The 21,956-nt window shown below is 39.7% G+C and overlaps 1 protein-coding gene across 2 annotated transcripts in view; it reads left to right on the forward strand.

Moving 5' to 3' along the window:
• PAPPA (pappalysin 1) overlaps nucleotides 1–21,956 on the forward strand; it is a 266,049-nt gene that overhangs the window by 92,016 nt on the left and 152,077 nt on the right. For both annotated transcript variants that reach the window (XM_051855823.3, XM_089319886.1), the window contains one exon: nucleotides 323–821. In XM_051855823.3, coding sequence (XP_051711783.3) covers nucleotides 323–821 — 499 coding nt within the window. The remainder of the gene's footprint in view (nucleotides 1–322; nucleotides 822–21,956) is intronic.

Genomic DNA, 21,956 nt, shown 5'->3' on the forward strand with positions numbered 1-21,956 from the left:
TTTTTATGGTCTATATTGCTTCCTTCTTAACATTTTTCACAACCAAATCTTCGAATGGAAGATGAGTAAGAAAAGGTTCACCATCAACTCAAAAGCAAGACACTTAGTTGAATGTAGTTTTGACAAAATGTCTTGTGATTTATCTGAGGTCTTGGTGCTGTGTATGCAACAAAATCTCTAAGACAATGAGAATGCCCCTGCCCTTTTCCCTTCTAAGTTCTCATTAGACCAATCTCTTCTGATGTTTGTAGGAAACTCTGAGAATCAGATGAAGGTGTTTCCTCGAAATCCTTTCCATGCTCACTCCCTCTCTTTTCCACAGGTCATCCAGATGTTGAACAGCCCTGTAAGTCCAGTGTCCGCACTTGGAGCCCAAATTCAGCTGTCAACCCACACACAGTCCCTCCAGCCTGCCCTGAGCCACAAGGCTGCTACCTCGAGCTGGAATTCCGCTACCCTTTGGTCCCTGAGTCTCTGACCATCTGGGTGACCTTTGTCTCCTCTGACTGGGACTCTAGTGGAGCTGTCAATGATATTAAACTATTGACAGTCAGTGGGAAGAACATCTCGTTGGGCCCTCAGAACATCTTCTGCGACATCCCACTGACCATCAGACTCCAAGATGTGGGTGAAAAGGTGTATGGCATCCAGATCTACACACTGGATGTGCACCTGGAGATTGATGCAGCTATGTTGACCTCAGTTGCAGACTGTCCACTCTGCCTAGAGTGCAAGCTCCTGCAGTATAAGGTGGTCCGAGACCCTCCTCTCCAAGTGGACAAGGCCTCAAGCTTCTACTTCAACAGGAGATTTGTGGACACGTAAGTGGACTCTCTGGGTATGGTGATGATGAATTGGGTGATCTGGGGAGGCTGTTGCGGGGGTCAGAAGGGCCTGGACTGGAAAGAGAAGGTTCAACACCCCCAAATTTACTCCTAGGGATTTTAGCTCAGTTTTGACTGTAGAATTTTCTTCATTTAAGATGGATTTATTTATTTGAAAGGCAGAGTTACAGATAAAGAGACAGAGAGAGGGAGAGGGAGAGAGAGAGGGAGAGAGAGAGAGAGAGAGAGAGAGATCTTCCATGTGCTGCTTCACTCCCCAGATGGCTGCAATGGCCAGAGTTAGGCCAGTTGGAATCCAGGAACCAGGAGCTTCTTCCATGTCTCCCACATGGTTTCAGGGGCCCAAGCACTTGGAGCATCTTCCACTGCTTTAGCAAACACATTAGCAGGGAACTGGATTGGAAGTGGAGCAACCAATACTCGAACCAGTGCCCATATGGGATGCCAGCATCGCTGGGCGGCTTTGTCTGCTGTGCCACAACACTGGCCCAGAATTTCCTTAATGAAAGCAGAATAAATGAATGATAAGATTTCCATTTTGATTCAGTTGAAGAAGATTCCTGCATGCTGGTTGTGTTTTCAGTGAATGAAAAAGGGATGAAGTTCAGCAGGTTGGCTGGGAATTATGCATGCTCTTAAACATTTGCATGAAAAGTTTGCTGGAAGGTGAACATCACCAGCCACAGTCATTGTTTTTTGTCTTCTTTCCTGAGGCAGAGAAGAAGTTAAAACCCTTTTGAAACTTAGGTGCCTTTTTATCTCTAAGTCTCCTGGAGTCCTTTTGGCTGCATTCTGGTTTTTTGTGAGGTAGTGACTATCTTTAATATTTAATTTCCAAGTCCCTTCTCTATCCCTTTTCCCCAAAACATTGACAGGATTTGTTTCCCAAAGAAGACTACCTTATAATAATTCATGAGTGTCTTTTCCACGTATAATAAAATGGGCTGTCTTTGCATCTTTTACTTACTCCATCCTCTCCACAACCACAGCACTATTATTATTCTCATTTTACAAAGAAGGAAACTGAGGCTTAGAATGTGAAACGTCTAAGATCATGCAGTCTTGATGAGATGAGATCAGGGTTGGAATTCTGTCCTGAATCCTAAGCCAGAATTCTCAGACAATGTTCAGTTAAAGATGTGATGAAACTTCTGCTTTAATCAAAAAAAAAATGATGGAGCTTTAGCCAAATAATTTGGATACCAGGAATCTGTGTAGTCAATCATTGAACATTGTCAATGCCTAATATGTGCAAGGGACATTGGTAGAGCTGATCCTTTGTGTCTAGCCCTAACCAGTACACTTACTTACATTAGATAAATCACTTGGTGTCTTTGAGCCTCAATTTTTTCCTCTGCATGGCAAAAATTTTTAAGTCCATGATTTCTATAAGCCTTTTGTGACTCTTTATTTGGTTCTAAGATGATATAAGGCACAATCTCTGCTCTGTCGACTTGAAAATATTTACTAAGCCCATCATTAATGGAAACCAAGTTCTGGAGGAAACTTTTAATCTTTTTAAGAGACAGAACCACTTTCAAACACTTTACCAGCACTTCCTTTTACATGCCAGCAATTAATGTGCACATCACAAGCAAACTCTTGCCCATTCATTGAATCAGAGATGAAGAACATCTGTTTAAGAACTCAAAAGGAGCACTTGGTTTGTGTTTGAGAATGTACTTAAAATTTAAAGGATCATCTTGCCTTGAAAATATTCCATAACCCTGTCTCTTCCGTCTCCTCACTTGTCTAAAGTGGTAACATTCTATAAATATGCATCTACTTAAATTTTCTTCATAAAACAATGGAGAGAAGAAATAATAGTTGTTTTAAAACCTCTGTTTAAACACAGCTTTCATTTTGTGAAAGTTGTTGGTCTGTGAGAGCTGACATGGTTTGATAAATGTAGAATGATGGAAATTAAGCTGACTTTCAAGCCAATGAGTAACAAATGCCCTGAGTCTTATTCTCAGCTAAGGTAGTCACTTTCTCTGTGATCTTAAGTGACTCACTTACCCTTTCTGGTCTTCAAATGTCTCAGCTCTACAAGAATGAAATTATACTAGGGTAGGGGTTCTCATACTCAATTATACACTACAGAAACTTGGAACAGTTTAAAGTGGCCCAAATCTGAAGTTCACCTTCTCTCTATGCTCCATCCTTCTACCCCCAGGTATTGATTTAATTGGTAAGAAGAAGGCCTGATCACCAGGACTTGTACAATCTTACCAAGTGATTATAGTGTACAACCAAAATTCAAGAACTGCTGCCCTAAAACCAGCCTGAATCAGAAACTGTGAGTGCAGGTCCTCTCCTGATAATTCTGCCATTGGCTAAGGCTTAGTAGCCACTGCTGTACATGATGTCTAAAGCACAGGCATCTCTAAGGTCTTTCACTCATCTGTCAAGTGACTCAATTTACAAGTATGCCCTGAGAACATTCTATATGTCAGAGTCTGCACTAGGAACTGAGGATTATAAAGATGATCCAGTCAACTCCCTTACCTAAAAGTTCTCAACTTTGGCTAAAGACATTACCCACTTGGGAGAAATGCAAAATACTATGCCAGTTTGCTTACAAAATCATTGCTATTCAGGTCCATATTTTGTGCACCATTTTTTTCTTCCATTTACCCAACAAATATGTCTTTAGTCCCTACAAGTGCTAGACTGGAGCATTAATTTACTTTCGTCTTTGTTTCTTGAATCCCAAGAAAATTATTGGAGACTTGGCCTGAGCTGAGCTGGGCTGGGGTTCCTGCTCTGAATGTCCTCGGAGGCTCTGAAAAAGGGAAAAACATCATTCTAAGTCAACCTACCATTTCAACTTCTTTATCTCCTGGTATTTTGAGTTCTGAACCCCACCACAAGTAGTGCTGTGTGTGTGTGTGTGTGTGTGTGTGTGTGTGTTTCTGCTTTCACATTTTTTCCATATCAAATAAGTTGGCTCCTATACAAGTTCTATATAAAGACTGTTTTGGAGGAAAAGAGGATAGAGGAAAAAATGCTTTCTTTTTCTTGCCTTACTCAACCCATTACATGATTCCCTTTGACCTTAGTCTTCATTTTTTTCTCTCAACAAAAATATTTATTCTTTCTGTTATCTGCACTGGAGATAGTTTCCCAAGGTATGACATTGATGAAGGGAGAGCCTTCTATGCTTACCCATGGAAGCTTGGAGTAGACTGATTACTTTAGGCCAAGACAAGGAAGAAATGTGGAGTATCTCCATCTCCCTTAAGTGGAAATCCCTCCCATTGAATCAGAACTGACACCTTCAAAAAGAAAGGAGACCAGTTCTCTCATAACTAACACAACACACGATGTCAAGACATGTCACATCCCCTATTTGGACCTTTGTTTCTATAATTGTAACATGAAGGGACAACACATTAAACTCTTCTCTGTTGGTAGACACAGAGGTGTCTTAGATGACACTTGATTTACTTTTTGTCGTAAAATGAATTCAATAGGGATTGTCTAATAAAATCAGTTCCCAAGGAACCCTCACTCCCTCTGGATGCCCTCCTGAAACCTGTAGTCCGTGGACATTAACATTAGCCCCTGAGGTAGGTGACCATATCTCCAGATTATATATGCTGACTTAAAACTCAGAAAAGTGAGGAGAGTGACAGAGTTTACACAATATCAAGTGGCAAATCTGGGGTTTGTACCTGGATTCATCACCTCCTAAGTTAGTGTTCTTGTTCATTCATCCTCCAATTAAGTAAGTGCCCACCTTATGCATTTCTCTTAGTCGTATCTTGCAACACTTTGCGTATCCCAACTTGTTATCCTTTTAGTTTGTCTCACTTTCACACCTTGTAGCTACCAACACAATCTCAATCTATTTTACCTTACTTCCTTGGCATCCTCAATAAAATTCTTGGGGGAAGAGGCTGTCATTCCACAGTGGATAAAGCTGTTCCTTTGATGCCTGCATCCCATGTGTGCACCAGCTCATGTTCTGGCTGCTGCACCTCCCATCCAGCTCCCTGATAATGTAATGGGAAAAATAGCAAAAGATGGCCCAGTGTTTGGTCTCCTGCCACCCACATGGGAGACTGGGAAGAAGCATCTGGCTCTTGGCTTTGGCCTGGCCCAGAGCTGGCCACTGAGGCCATCTGGGCTGTGAACCAGTAGATGGAAGATCAATCTGTCTCTCTCTTTCTCCCCATTCCTCCCACCCTCCCTGTTCCTGTGTGTGTGTGTGTGTGTGTGTGTGTATGTGTCTCTCTCTCTGTGTAACTCTTTCAAAAAAAAATGCTTGGGGAAAATGAAATGTAAGAAAAGGATATATTCATATGCTCTAGATGGACATTCTTGGTGTCCAGATCTTTTCCTCTGGACTGCAAACACGAAGGACCTCATTCAATCAAAAACATCAGTTCATTTGTTCAGCAGATATTTATTGATTCCAACCATGAACCCAACTACTTTTTAGTAATGAGAATGTAGTAATGAACAGAGCAGGAAAAAGTCCTTGTTTTCACTGATTTTTACAATGTAGATGGGGGAGACTAAAATGAAATATGTTAATTGGATAATATGCTCTTTGGGTAGGATTGATATCTGATGCCATATTCAGTCTCAGAGGATTTGGAAAGGTTTACCCAAATCAGGGTCAGCTGAAAGCACAGTTGGCTCTTACCTGCTGTTTCTATGGATCTTAAACTGAGTCACAACTTCATATGTTTTTTCTGAGCCACATTTCTTTTTTGTGGCTTTTTCTATGCCTCCCCCAGTTACCCAGTTTTTCTTCTTGTATATGTAAATTTGTTCATTCACTCATCAACCAAAAAGTGATAATATAATACAAGAATTTTCAGTGATACTTGTTTCTTTTTAACAAGTGTTTGTGCCATGCACTGTGTTGGGACTAGGCATATAGCTCTGATTAATGCAGACGTGATCCCTGGTCTCATAAACACAGTTAAAAGATGGGAAACAGATGAGGAATCAGGTGCTTACACTACAGCATGAGAAGTACCATGGTGTGAGAAACACAAGGGGGCTGTAATAAAGCATAGGGTGGCCAGCACTGTGGTGTAGCGGGTAACGCTGCCGCCTTCAGTGCTGGCATCCTATATGGGTGTCAGTTCAAGACCCAGCTGCTCCACTTCCAATCCAGCTTTCCACTATGGCCTGGGAAAGCTGTAGAAGATAGCCCAAGTGTTTATTCCGTGCAACTTTGTGGGAGACCTGGAGGAAGCTCCTGCCTCCTGGCTTTGGATTGGCTCAGCTCCAGCCATTTTGGCTATTTGAGGAGTGAACCAGTGGATGGAAGACATTTCTCTTTCTCTCTCTCTGCCTCTGCCTCTGTCTCTCTGTAGCTCTGCCTTTCAAATAAATAAATAAATCCTAAAAAACAAAAGAGGAAATATAGGAAGAGTGTGTAACCTCTTTGAGTGGATAAGGAAGGCTTCCTGGAGGAAGTGACCTTCAGGAGAATTGATCACAGAAGAAGCTTTCCACCATGAAAATGGTTGAAATTAAGTGGCTGTTTGTAAACATTGATAAATGGATGAATAGATAATGCATATGCTGTAGTTCATAACAAGAATACATTCTCAGTCCTCAGACCAAATGTAGAGCTTGTAGATGAGAAATTTAGTAATTTGGGATATCTATCCACTTTACTTCTTAAATATATTTCATTTCTTTTAACAACTATTCCATAGAATGAATTGATACAGATTATTTAGTCAGGTCCTCAATGAAGAGCATATAAGGTAATTTCACACATTTTTCCTATTACAAAAAAATATACCAGCAGCAAGCATTTTTGTACAGATCTCCTTGTGGGCACATGTATGCAAACATTACTCCAAGGTTGATGCTGAGGAATGGAATGGTTGGATCATTAGCTATTAGCTATGGTCTTTTTCTTTTCTTTTTAAAAAGATTTATTTTATTTATTTGAAAGGCCGAGTTACAGGAAGGGAGGGGAGAGAGAGGAGAGAAAAGAGAGAGAGAGAGAGAGAGAGAGAGAGAGAGAGAGAATATCCCATTCTTTGATCCACTCCCCAAATAGCTGCAACCTGCCAGGACTGGGCCAGAGGGAAACCAGGAGCCAGAAGATTCATCTAGGTCTCCCACTTGTGTACAGGAACCCAAGCACTTGGCCCATGCTCTGTTTCTTCCTACGCATGTTAGCAGGGAGCTATATCAGAAGTGGAGCAACCTGGACTAGAACCAGTGCCACATGGGATGCTAAGGTCACAGGCAGCGGCTTTACCCACTATGCTACAATGCTGGCCCTCAGTGGCCTTTTTCACTGAAGTGGACACAACATTGACATTCTGAAAGGGTAAATTAGCTTTGACCCCACAAAAAATCTGTAACAATGTTTGCTATTCCACATCACCATTACTTACTATTTCTCACATGAGAAGTGTTTGTCTTAGTCCATTTGATGGGTGAGACAGACATGACTCCACATTGATATTCTTAAGATATGTTCTTGCATAAACATCTTTGCAAATATTTACTGGGTATTTACATCTTCTGTTGTATAGCTTATCTCTTAATATCCTTAAAATAGATCTGGTCTTCAGGAATTCAGGTCTTCTCTTCACACCTCGATTTTCCTCTTTGAGGAAATGAGATTTTAATGTCAGTTCTCCTGCATACTCATCAAAGTTCTTGGAATCCAAGGAAAAACAGAGTCAAGAGGGAACTGGCATTTACGAAGTTATTCTGAGTCATCATTAAAATTGACATATTTATCTGGTGCTAACTCAGTACCCTCCCTGTGCTGGGAACCATGCCACCTCTGAAGATATGATAGGTAACAAAAATAACCTGGTCTGTGCCTTCAATAGAACCTAAAGTTAGTTACAGAGATAACTATCCCCATGTGTGTTAATTAATGCTATTTGTATCTACTCATAGTAGTATTAAAATCAGTACTAATAATAAGTACCATGTAATTGATATCTCATACATGCTTCGTATTTTATAAGTCTATAAGTGAGATGTAAATATCAATATGCCTGGTTTTCCGATGGGGGAGCTGAGACTCAAAGAGGTAAAAGTCATTTATGTAATGTCTCAGAGATAACAGATATTAGAGACAAGCTTTACATATTTTCTTGAGCCCCATAGGTATGCCTGGTAAGTTATAATCATTGCTATGAACAAAAGGACAAGGTAGTATCTTGATGGATAGAGAAATGGGTTTTAAAACATATTTTTCTTGTTTCCAAAAGCAATGAAATAAACATAGAAAAGAGATATCAAGGTTTTTTTTTTCCTCATTTTTTTAATACTTTAGCAGATGAGGAGGAGGGAGAGACTTAGGAAGAGGTGGACATTGTGAGATCCACATGGTTTCCAGTATTCTGTTGCTGAAATTCATGACACAGGTTGGACCCCTTCCTGGGCAGTCTTCTCCCACGCCTGCCTGGCATGGTTTTGCCTGCATTCTGATGTCCTGCCCATCAGGGAAGATAAGTAGCATCAGTAGAGAGCTATTTCTCGAAGCCCAGTATGGATACTACTGTTTTTAGTTAAGATCAGTAGGGCACAAAGTCAGCACAACTTCACTCTATTTCTGGGAGCTGGGCATCATCCACCTATGACCCTCTCACCAGTCTTAGGCCAAGTACCTCTCAGAATGAAATATGGGTTCTGGGAATATTAGGATAAGCATAAGGCTTGGCCATGAATCTCCAGGGTCAGCTGCAGCAATAGAAGTGCTGACTGTCTCCCAAGAGGTTCAGAATTTTGAAAACATGAAGGGCCTCTGTTGAGCACTCACACCACCAAAATCATTTATCTAAATTTTGGTGGATCAGTCTGATGGACACTATGCTATAACGTGAATAGGTTATTACAGTCTGTCTTTTACAAGTGAGGAAACTGATGCTCACAGAAGTTAAATGACAAGTCTATAGCTCTGTTGGTAAATGTATTCATTTGTATATGCATCCACTCATGCATTAATACATCCACTTCATAAGAAATGCCTACTATATGTCAATCTCTGCTGGCACAGTAATTATGAATCCTGTGTTCTGGTAGGAGAACCAGACTGAATAATAGCACATATAAACATAGAATTACAAACTAAAGAGTATTATTACAAGAGACTACATTAGAGTTTAATTCCTCTTTAAAATTAAGGGAGAGTATATGGAAGATGAGACTACAGAGATAAATAGGGGCCATATTTTGCAGGAGTGTGTGGTTTGTATTAAGAAGTTTAGACTTACTCATTTTGAAATAGAGGAATGGAATCAATCAGATCTATGATTTTTATAATATATCTGTGGGTGCTCTGTGAAAAAAAATAATTGAGAAAAGGTGAAAGAGTCTAGTTATGGATTATTGCTAAGATCCACATGAGAGATTATAGTTACTTGCTTAAGGAGGTGAATGAATTGGAAATACTTCAAAACCTTCTCGGAAAATGGAATTAAGAGATAAGTATATTTTGAAATTCATGCATAGCAAGGGATCTTCAAGAAGTTCATGGAAATATATATTATTACAAAACCAGCACAGGCTTCAAAATTTTTGCACCAAAATAAACATCTGTTAAATTTTTTATGTATTTTTTAATCTATTTGACAAAGATACAGAGGCAGAGAAAGGCAGACAAGCAGAGATCTCCCATGGAATGGTTCACTCCACAGATTTCCATAACAACCAGAGCTGGGCCAGGCCAAAACCAGGTCTTCCATGTGAGTAGCAGGATCTATCTAGCTAAGCCATCACATGCTGTCTCCCAGAGTACACATTAGCAGGAGGCTGGAGTAGGGAGCCTGGGCTGAACTCAGGCACTCTGATATGAGGCACGAGCATCTCAACTGTTTAGGCCAAATGACTGCCCAAGAGGCAAGATCCTTCACTGCAAACATGTGCCTCTCACTGTGTGAACAAATGGGGTGGAAAGAAACTTACCATCAAGCAGGACCCTTTTTTAGAGTTAAGATAGCCTTCCTCAGAGATGATCTGATCCCAGCCATTCAAATCAAGCTTAACATGCAGCATTATAATTTGGAGAGAAAATGTATGTTATTATCTTAGGAAAGGGGATGATGGGCCTAACAGAGCAGCAATGCCATGTTGCTGGAGGAAAAATGTCTACAACTGATAGCAGAAAAAAACAAATAAGAGTACTGTTCTGTGTGCACATTTTCTTATAGTATAATAGTTTCTTGAAATGCCAACAGCAGTTTTAAGGAGGAAAGGAAGGGTCTATGAGTTTTCATGGAATAATAGTTTAAACACCTTTAAGAGGTATTGTTCTGCAGACCTTAACAGGACATGCAACCATTCATTGTGAATCTCCCAAAGGTTTCAGAAAGCTGTATGCAGTTTGTGCTGACATTGTATGATAAAGGAACCCTGTTTCCTTGTCACATATCAGAGGACCAGCATTCCTGAGAAGCTGCTTTGAGAAATGATGAGTTCATGAAACAAGGTTGCAATGAATGTCCTGGTGTCACCTACTTCTTTGTTATTTTCTGTCACCCTGGGGATAGATGGGATGGATTGGACTGGCTTGTGCTGCTCTAATTCCTGACTTTTTAAGAAAACAAATAAATGAAAAGGGAAGAGAAAGAAAATAACAGCTGTCAGAGCAATTACAGATGTGAGAAGAATGGAGGAATTTATCTCACACTGGGCATTGGCAGGAAAAGTGGACAAAATCCATTCAGTCTGTGCCTGGAGACACTGAGAATCATGAGGGCAAGTCTTGGTAGGTTTATGTTGTGTCTGTTAAAACAGAAAACCTCAGACATCACCTTAGGGATGCTGAGTTTAGAAACCAGAGATCTGACTCCAAGAACAGTACACAAGTGCCTTGCCAGGCAACCTTGACCAACTTCAGTTGTTTTATTCTAAGCTCCTTCCTCCAGATAGAGTGGGTCACGATTCTTGTCCATACAGCTCCACAAGAGGTGGTGGGGAAAACCAAGCTGCAAGAACATGACACAGTCTGGAGAGCTATAAAGAATTTAAGTGTTCATGATTCTTTCTGTTGCTTGGTTTCCATTAGGCTTGCTCCTAGCCAACAGCACCCCAGAGAGTGTCTATAAGAGTCGGAAGCTGACATGCATATACACACATGAAACATTTTCCCATAAACTCTACAAAGGTTTGGATTACAACATAGGAAAGATAAAGTGCATTGTAGTACTTGCAGCAGAGAGACAGAGAAATGGAGAAACAAGCAAATAAAACTCACTAGGTGCTATCCCTGGATCAAGGTACTTGAATAACTGTAGTGATATCCTGAAATTTCACTGTGCTCCTGGTCAGTTGGCTTTTCCCTTGTGAGCCCAAGTTCCTTGTCCATAAAAATGAATGTATAAGTAAATACCCTTGAAGGTCATTTCTAGGTCTGACATCCTCTTCAAAATGTCCTTGAGCTCCCCCTACACTGAGTGCATCTAATTCGGTAAGGATAGAGGCAACAGATTGCATGCAACTTTGTCACTCTTGGGGACTGGCCATCTAGATCTAAACAGAGCCTTCTAGGAACAGTGTGATTCTCAAGGTTCCTGCTAGAACTCTGCTCTCTGTTGGGGCTAACAAAACTCTGCCTTTGTGATAATTTCTGAATATTCTGCTGTGTTTTTCCTGAGTCGCATTTTGACTTGACAGTGAGGCAGCAGAAGTGGGGGTTGAGGTTATGTTTGCCACATTATCCTGTATCCTCAGCTTCCCATGCAAGACGAGGCATCATGTAAATGGTCAATAAGTCCAGGCAAATCCATACAACACCCTTGAATGAATCAGTGAACCCACTGACACATCAGTGGGTAATCAGAAAGTCATGGTAATGCAGGTGATATCTGGTGCATTGGAGATCTGTCTTATGAATTCTAAAATGGGCTAGTTATTAGAGGATTAAAAGAAAAACTTAGAATCTTGAAGAATAGTAGTCCTGTCTCCTCTTGGGGGTCTCAGTAATCTTCTCTTTAAGGTGAAGGGATTGGACCTGAAGATGTAATCGGTGTTTCATTCATTCAGCAGGTGTTTATTTAGCATGGTACAAGACAGTGGAGATAAACTAGAGAATAAGGCAGAGTACCAGCCTTTGGAGAGCTAAATTAGTTGCTATAAAAAGTGGACAAATCAACAAGTGATAACAAAGTAGTGAAAAAGATGTTTTTGTACGGGAAGTGCATGTACTAGGAGTTCCTCGCTCAGCTTAAAAGGTCCCTGGGAAACTCTTGGAAGAGGTGGTATCTAGGAGAAGGACAAAAGGACTTAGTCAAACAAAATGAGACTCCCTGTTTATTTTGACTAAGGGGTAACATTTAAGGAGGAGAGAGGAAACAAACAGGATAGAGAAGGCAGGTCATGATGGTTCCTTAGTGGCAACTAGAGTTCAATGCCTGAGGGTTGCAGAGAGCCATCAAATGTCTTTGAGTATGTGAAGATCTTGAGTATATTTGGTGTTAAGACATCCCAGTCTATCTGTTGATATTGATGTGTCTAGATGTAAGGATGGAGGCATTGAGCATAAATGGTCAGGAAGTAAGACAGTGTTGCCAAAACTGAAGTAAGAGATGATGACACTGGTTTAGGATCGTCAGGATTGGAATATTAAGCTGTATGGGACTGAGTGATACTAAGGAGACAGAAGTCCTTGATTATCAGTCAGAAAGAGAGGCAGATGAGTGGGTCAAAGGAGATGCCCAAGTTACCAGCATCATTGAAACAGAATAAATGCAGTGACAGAGGCATAGTTCGGGATGAGAGCGGGAATAGGAGTTCCAGAGTGCCTTCCAGTTGCTGTTTTGAATCACTTGCAGACATACAGCTTCACTTTGAACCAAAACTTTTTTCTGCTGAAGAGAGATATGAGTCAAATGAATTTGTTCGTGTGTGTGTTTAATATACACATGTATGCATGCATGAGCATCTGCATGTGCATGTGTGCATACATGTATGCATGATGTTGGGGGTGGGAAGACAGGACCTCTGAGACCACCTGTTTTTGTCAGTCATTGATTCTTAAAATGTAATCCAGTTTTCTGAAAAGATCCCATGGGGGGCAGTGGGGTTAATCTTCTATGGCACTAATACCTATAACGTTACAAGGCACCGGCTTTGTTTTCTACCCGGGATTAATCATTCACTCATGGACTTTTAATACAAGCCAGACACCACCTCACTGTGCCTCATGCAACCCAGTGCCAGCTCTCTTTCCCTTCTAATGCTGCCTTCGCATTCTTGTTGTCAGAGAGGGAAGTAAGATTTTTTTCCCCTCCGGCTTCAATAGCCTATGAACTGCAAAGTTTGGAAACTTCAGTCCAAAGATGTTACTCAAAAATGTTGGAAAGCTAGACTCTGCCATTAATTTGCTGTGGCAAATTAACTTGGGGCAATTTATTCCCCTTCTCTGGGCTTTAGTGTTCATCCCACAATGAGAAACTTGGAGTCAATGATATCTGAAGTCATCCAGCTCTGATTTCTACATTTTTGTCTCCTTCCTCAGCTAAGCCCCTTATGTGCAAACTCAGTCTAAAAATTTTGTAAGTGGAGAAAATTTTGAGATGCCTAAAACCTCCCAGTGTTAAAGAATTAGACATAAAAGTTCTCAGATCTGAATGGAACATTGAAGATCATTTAGGCAAGCAGTGATATTTTACAAATGAGAGAAATGAGCCCAGAAAGGGGAGGCCACTTCTTTTGAATCACACAGCCGTTTGATGACAGAACAAAGAATTAAGCATGAGGTGTCTGACTTCTAACCCAGGTGTTCCTTCCTCCACTTAACAGCATGCTAAAGTTTATCAAGACCTTGGTACTCAAGTTTGGACTCTGCTGTCTCTGATCATGGAGAAGTGCCCTTCATTTGCTCAAAGTGAAGTCATAGAGAGCTGGTATGGGTGAGGGTGTGCAATAGGAAATGAGAGAATGCATTTGGCCAATCTCAGGGTCCATGTGACCCTCCAAAAGCCCTCATTTCAAAACAAACTCAACCTTTCAGGTTCAAGTTCTCTGTTTCATCAGAAATGTGACTTCCTGCTTCTAAGAAGTAAGACTTACAAAAGGGCTCAGAAGGCTTCGTGAACATCAAATAGCTCTTACAAAATCGTGTTTTGATGAGTTAAGTGTAAATGAATCAGAAACATAAGGATTACATTTTCTCCAAGTGCACATGGGTTTCAAAATTGAGGGGAAACGTAGTTTGCTAACTGCATGCCGGCTTTCACCGAACCCAACGCATTCATGGGGAGGGTGGGAGCAGAGAAGAAAGAGAAGCCCAGCCCCCAAATGGTTTTAGATGTGGTGCCAAATTCAGAAATGCTGTTGGGCTCACCCTCTGCCAGTAATAAAATTGCTGGCCACCCAGAGAGGCCACAGGGAGGAGAAAGGAGATTGCTTTCCCCACTGGCCCCCGGTCCTCAACAACTGGGTTCAGTTAGTGCCGCTCAATCACCAGCTGTCACTGGGTCCCTCCACTCAACTCATTGGCCCCGACTTGGCCTCGATTTTCACACTGTGCAGCATGCCTTGTTTACCTCTAACTGTATCTGGTGTTTTGGCTCCCAGAGTCCTTGGCGACCGGTCAGCTTGTCACAAGCCCCTGCTCTATAATCAAGTGACCTGTCCATCACCAGTAGAATGTTTGGGGAAGCTGTCACACATCTCCTTTGGTTGCATTAAGGAAAAACAAGAGTCCCTTGTAGATCTTTTCCTCTCCCCTTTCTTTAATGCTATCCAGGTGTGGAGTTTCCTCTGAACTGGTAAATGTCTTTCCTTCAAATCTCAGCCTGACACAGATAGCCAGTTAAATCTCAGGACTGCTGTTACCTTATGCTGGGATTTGAAGTTCTGGACCTTTTACAATTTCTACATTGTCTCTCTGTTCTTTCCCTTGCATTTCTATTCATTGCACCAAGAAAGTAGAAAATCATTTCAATTGGTGGTAAAAGATGATTGAAACAAAATAACAAAGGCCTTGGCTGCAAACTGTTAGTTTTATTAAATTTGCTACTGTGTTTTAAATTGGTACCAGGGCAAATCTTTGCACAATTATATATCAAAGGCTGCTGGAATTAATCAGTTGCATGTATATAGTTGTTCCTTTTTGAGCCTTATACAGAGTGAGGGTGATGTTGTCAGTGTGAAAAGATTGAGTTTTGCAGTGTGTGAGAGGGACACACCCTAATCCTAGTGGAAAGGAATCCAAATGCCCAGTGGATTCTCAGGTCCCTGCCATCTCATTCTGCTATTGTTTAATCTAGGCCTCGTGTTAAGCACACAGTGGACAAGGAAGTAAGTGATGGCTATTGCAAGATAAATGACAGTTTTCCCAGAGATCCTATCATGTCAATGGACCTCAGCTTTATCACTTTGCATCTGAAGTTGAAAGACACTTCCAGAAGGAGGGAAGATGGTGTAGGGAGTGCCTGGGCTGAGCAAAGACTAAATGATAATGCAGTATCTCAACTGGTTAGCAACATTTAAGTTCTAACTCCACAGCTAGAGGTAGGGAAGAGGCTTGAGAAATTGTTGCATCTGGTCTGTGCTTTTTAAAATGGTTCTCTCTCACCTGACGATTCAAGCTCCAACATCTTGCTTCATCTACTTCACACTCTCTATCTGGACCATTTTAGTAAAAATTTACCACATCCTTTGCTTACCCAGATGTTCAGTCTAAATGATCTGTTCTGTATCTAAATATTCACCTATGCTCAGTTTTGTGCTCTTCAAGCTAGAACACCATACTCATAACTGAACTATTTGACATTTTCCCCATGCCTACTGTCTCAAACTACTCATTCAAGAGATTTTGTTAGGGAGAAGGTGGGACTTGGTACAGCAGTTAAGACACCATTTGGGACACCCATATCACATATTAGAGTCCTTGGCTGAATCCCTTCCAATTCCAGTTTCCTGTTACTACACACCATTTGGAGTCAGCAGGTGATGGCTAAAACACCTGGGTCCATACCACCTACATGGGAGAACTGGATTGAGTTCTGGTCTCCTGGCTTCAACCTGGCCCAGCTCCAGCTGTTATAGAAATTTGGAAAGTAAACCACTAACTGGGAGATCTCTCTTTGGGTGGGTTATGTCTGTGAGTGTTTTCCTTTCAAATAAATAAATATTTTTGAAGAGATTTTACTTAAAACCTTGTATATGTCAGGTGTTGTGCTAGGCACAGAAATAGTAATAAGGGCTAATGTATTCTCTATTCTTGAAGCACTTAACATATACCAGGGTAGATGGGCATTCAATATCTGATTGCAGAAAGTGTTCTTAGTTTTATAATAAAGTAGGAGATGCTAAAGATACCTGTACAAGGAAATGATCCTAATACAGATGCCAAAAACCAAAGTTTCTCTAATCTTTCTCATCCTTCCAACCTATTTTCACCTCCTTTCTGCTATTGCCCTTCAAAATCTACCTTGTAGCCTAGCCATTCTGTACTTGGCTTATCCTTCCTTTTATCTTTAAACTGTTTAAGACCACTTATAAGCTCACCCTTCTCTTTGTCCTAACTCTACACATTTATAAAAGAGTATTGAAGGTGAGTCCAAAGAGGAGAACAACTAACTTGTCTCAAATCACAATGAAAGTTAAAGGAAGCACCAAAGCCTTTTCCCGACATGTATTGCTATGTTGGCCTGCCTTCCAAGATACTGCTTTTCAAGGATATACAACACTTTTTGTCCCAAATCCTGAGCAATCACATCATCATCACCACCACCAATAACAATTAAGCTTAAAACAGAAATAAGGGGTTTCCTTAAGAATTCAGGATAATGGACAAAATTGAATTCAAAGAATCTAAGGTTATCATGTGTAGGAAAAAACAGTATATGTGACCTTAATGTATGAATAATAAGAAATAAAATATTTCAAGACTAATCACAATTCCAAGTCATTCATTGTGGAAGGATATTTTGTTGTATGTTTTAGTTATTTAAGAAGAAAATAGAATAGGGAAACATCTAAGATATTGCCAAAGCTTGGTAGATACTCTATTTATTCCTGCGTTCTGTATCTCACAGAGACTATTCAATCTCTCTGTTATCAAGGACTGATTTCCCCTTAAAACTGGTTATCTATATTTCTACCAGAATGCTTTCCCATAACCAACATGTGTTATTTGCCTAGAAAGTCAATTCTCTCCTCCTTTTCTTGGCTTCACTTCTCCTTACCTTTCTCCAGTCTGCCCAGTGCAACTCCTTTAGGAAATTGCAGACTCTCTCCATCAGCCAGGGAAAGGTACCAATCTTTCATGCCTCCACAGCCCAGACATACTTTAGTCTGTGTTGAAGCCATCATCTTAATGTCTTCTCTTTCCCGTTAACCTGTGACCATACCAAAGGCAGGCCCATATTATCTTCATTTTCACATCCCCAGACACCTAGGAGAAGCTGGAATGACTGAATGCTATCTAGAACAAGTGAATGAAACAATGAAAGGACACAAATATATTTATTCAGAATTTTCAAAAAGTCAAGAATCATAAATATAATTAGCTAGCATAAACTAACTTGATTTACTTCTCTGATACTCTTTTACCATGAACACTAAAGATGAGACAGTATTTCAAATTTGCAATCTTAAATTTAACAAAAGCATGTGTTTGTGATTATACATAAATATATAGATGAAAAGATAGTGGTTTGACAGCTATCTCAGAGTGGCAGAATTTTAACATGATTTAAATTTATTTTCAATTATTTTATATAGTTAATGAATTTGTTATAATAAATATGGATGATTTTTGTGATAAAAAAATTAAGCACCTGTGATAATTACTATCTTCTCCTAATTAAGAAACAAACGCAGCCTAGAGCAGGCATTTAATCTAGAAGTTATGATGTCCACATCCCACACTGGTACTTGGGTTCAAGACCCAGCTTCGGCTCCTGACTCCAGCTTGTTGCTAATGGCTACCCTGGAAGATAGTGGTAATGATTCAAGTAATTGAATCCCTGCCACCCACACAGGAGACCTGAGTTGAGTTCTCAGTTTCTGACTGGCCCAACTCAGACTATTGTAGGCATTTGGGGAATGAATCAGTGGATGGATCTTTCTCATCTGCCTATCTCTCAAATAAATTTTTTTTCAAGATTTTATTTATTTATTTGAAAGGTAGAGTTACAGACAGTAAGAGGTCTTCCATCCACTGGCTCACTTCCAAAATGGCAGCAATGACCAGAACTGGGCCAGTTGGAAGCCAAAAGCTTCTTCCAGGTCTCCCATGAAGTTGTGGGGGTCCAAGGACTTGGGCCATCTTCCTCTGCTTTCCCAGGCCATCAACAGAGAGCTGGATCAGAAGAGAAGCAGCTGGGACATGAACTAGCACCCATATGGGATGCCTGTGCCACTGGTGAAGGCTTAGCTAACTACGTCACAGTGCCAGCTCCTCTCAAATAATTTTTTTTAAATTATTTCCCACTGTAAGGACATTAGAGTTGAAACTAGTTTTTCTACATTTCCATATAAAATATAAATATACCTTAGCCTTATTAAAACTCCCCAAAAGACTTTAGAATTATGAAGAAGAGTTTGCCTTGTCTTCATGTAGTTTTAGGATTCTGCATTTAATTGGTAGTTAATGCATGGCTCACTGGTGTGTGCTCATTCAAGCTCATTATCATGGAAAATCAAGGGTTTCAAACAGTAATTGTTATTGTCTCTATAATCTCAAGCAGATCACTGGACTACACTAAGCCTCCAATGAACAGTGGAAATAAATTCTAACTTTGAGGTTTATGTTAGAAATAATATATGAAAATTTGGTGAACTAACTCTAAAAACATTTCCAATACGAGGTCTATTGAGACGTTCTAGTTAAAACGTAACAGATATAACTACCTCCTTTAAAAATATATGAATGCATTCAGAAAAACAAAAAAAGGACATTGCCAGGGGCAAGACATGCAAGAAATAAAATAGAATAGTGAGCTAAACAGATAAGCCTTGGATCTAATGTTTTGTTGGTGTAGTTTGGGAAAGGGAGAGCCATAGGTTTGACAAACAAGTGGTTTCAGTATTCATGCTTGGTCCAAGGGAGGATATTTGGTCCTGCAACTCAGATCGATGATGAATTGGAACAGGCACTTTTAAAAAATAAGGTTAGGAATCCTGAAAGTCTGTATGCTTAGTCAGAGTTTGCCAGGGAGGAAAGTGTGTACATATGTTTATGCTTAGCTACTTATCTTATTAGCATGATAATTAAGACCCACTTTCCTTATCTAGGATTTTAGTGTAGTTTTAAAACCACTGCCTTATACCTCACAAAGATTTAAGGTTTGTGTTTGTACTGCTCACCATGAGTTGGGAATACCTGAGCTAAGAAATTAAGGGGAACAAAAATGGCCCCAGGTTAGAGATGTTCCAAAGCTACCTAGAAAGTTGCATAAAACCACTCAGAGGAGCATGGACTGGACTGAGGGGACGTATGATTGCCACAGATTAAAGCACACTGAATATAAATTGACATGTCAAAATTTAAAAAACTAAAAATGTGAACAAGGCATCATGGGCCAACAAGCAGCATCAGGATTTTGTTTGTTTGTTTTATTTTTGACAGAGTTATACAGTGAGAGAAAGAAATAGAGAGAAAGGTCTTCCCTCCGTTGGGTCACCCCCCAAATAGCCGCTATGGCTGGTGCGCCACACCAATCCCAAGCCAGGAGCCAGGTGCCTCCTTCTGTTCTCCCATGCTGGTGCAGGGGCCCAAGCACTTGGGCCATCCTCCACTAACTTCCCAGGCCACAGCAGAGAGCTGGACTGGAAGAGGAGCAACCAGGACTAGAACATGGCGCCCATATGGGATGCCGGCACCATAGGCAGAGGATTAACCAAGTGAGCCACAACGCTGGCCCCTGAGAACCTTTCTAAATTATGGAGAGTATGAAGGGATCTCAAAAAATTAAAAATAGAACTACCATATGATCTAGCAGTTTGACAGCTGTGAATCTATCTATCTCCAAAGGAAATTAAAGAATTCTGTCAACAAGACATCTGCCCATCTGTGTTACTGCAGCAGTTTTAACAGTAGCCAAGAAGTGGAAACAACCTAAGCATCATCCATTGGTGAAGGGATAAAAATATGCACAATGAAATACTATTTAGCCACAAGAAAGAATGAAATCTTACTTAGAACACTGCTAAGTGAAATAAGTCAGGTGCAAAAAGACAATTTGATGAATGATCTCATCAAATCTAAAAAAGGTAATCTCATGGAAGTTGAGAAGATAATGGTGGTTACCAAAGTACAGGAGAGATGGAGTTGGGAAGGATTACTTAAGGGTACTAAATCATAGTGAGACAAGAGTAAGAAGTTCTGGTGTTCTCTTGCACATTAGGGTCAACACAGATAATACTAATGTACTGTATATTTTTATGGAAAAAAGGAGAAATAAGTTTGAATGTCTGTCTTCTTCATAAGTAAATGATAAATGAGGAAACAGATAACATTTACCCTGATTGGATATGATACATGTATAAATATCTTGAATTATCACATAATACCCCAAAATATATACAACTTTTATATGTCAATTAAAAAGTTTTTAATTTAAAAAAGTATACCAAATAATATGACCTGAAAACATGAAAATCAAATGATAACTCCTACCTTAAAAGAATTGGCAAATTGTATAATTTGTACATCATAAATGTATACCATACATTTGGTGTTATAACTCACCTTTCTCAAGTTTCATGGGTCAAACCAAATAAATATAGTAATGACCTAGAAAATGTTGAACTACACAAAAATATTTAATCTGGTAGAATATAGAGAGAACATGAATTTTTCTAGACAGATATGTAGAATATTTTAAAAGTTTTCTATCATGCCTTAGGACATAAAGCTTATATCAACAAATATCAAAGAATCGACATCACAAAGAACATGATTTCTGCCCACTCTGTATCACATCCACAAACAAAATGCATATAAGTACATAAAAACATCACTTTTCAAAAATCTTACATAAAATATTTCTAATAATTCATTAATGTGTAAAATCCACACACTCACACAAACATAAACATTGAGCCAAACCTAAAATACCTGAGAATAAGTGAATCCCACATGATATCTATGAGTGTAATTCACAATCTTGGCTTAGTAAATGATTTTTGTACAGAAATTTTTTTACTAGACGCAGAAGAAAAAAAAAAAAACCTGGATCCAAAGCTAGATCCCCTCATGTGGAAGAAAAGTTGGGGGTGGGTAAAATGCAAAAATATATTCTTTTTAATCCCAGGGTAAAAAACCAAGAAACCACAGCAGTACAACTGTTTCTATCTAGTGTAGCTGGGCAAGAAACAGACATCTAAAAATAATTGAAGATTAAAAAGGCAGAAACAAAATCATCCTCATTCCTCATTGTTAAGAGATTACATAGAAAAAAATTAATATTGGGGCCGGTGCTGTGGCGCAGTAGGTTAAGCTGCCATCTGTAGCACTGGCATCATATATTAGCACCAGTTATTGTCCTGGCTGTTCCACTTCCAGCTCCTTGCTAATGCACTCGGAAAGCAGCAAAAGATGCCCCTGCACCCACATATGCCCATGCAGGGGGTAGCTCTTGGCTTCAGTGTGGCCCAGCCCTGGCCAATGTGGCCATTTGGGGAGTGAAACAGTGGATGGAAGATCTTTCTCTCTCTCTCTGTGTCTCTCCCTCTTTCTTTGTAATACTGACTTTCAAAAAAAACAATTTTAAAAGTCATTTAAAAAAAGAAAAATTAGTATCCATAAATTATTATAACTAATAAAGAAGCCTAGGATTTCTAGATATGTTAATTTTTTATCAGCCTCAAACTATTATAGTATAGCTATGCATACACACAAATGTGTGTGTGTCTGTGTCTGTGTGTTTGTAGGGAGACAGTACCATTTACAACACTGACACTTATAAAATGCTTAGAGTTAGAAATATATTCCTAATAAAAATTATCATAATTTTTATGAAGATGGCTTTAAAACTTTACTGAACCATAAAAGAAGACCTAAATAAATAGAAAGATAAACTGTGTATAAATTGGTGGAAGTAATACATAAAGATGCCATTTCTCCTCATATATATCTGTACATTCAATGAAATTGGCATTAAAATCCCAAAAGGCTTTTTTAAAAAAATGAAACTGAAAATTCACATG

This window comes from Oryctolagus cuniculus, chromosome 1 (assembly GCF_051225735.1).
Source record: "Oryctolagus cuniculus isolate XC-2025 breed Fujian yellow rabbit chromosome 1, ASM5122573v1, whole genome shotgun sequence".
NCBI lineage: Eukaryota > Metazoa > Chordata > Mammalia > Lagomorpha > Leporidae > Oryctolagus > Oryctolagus cuniculus.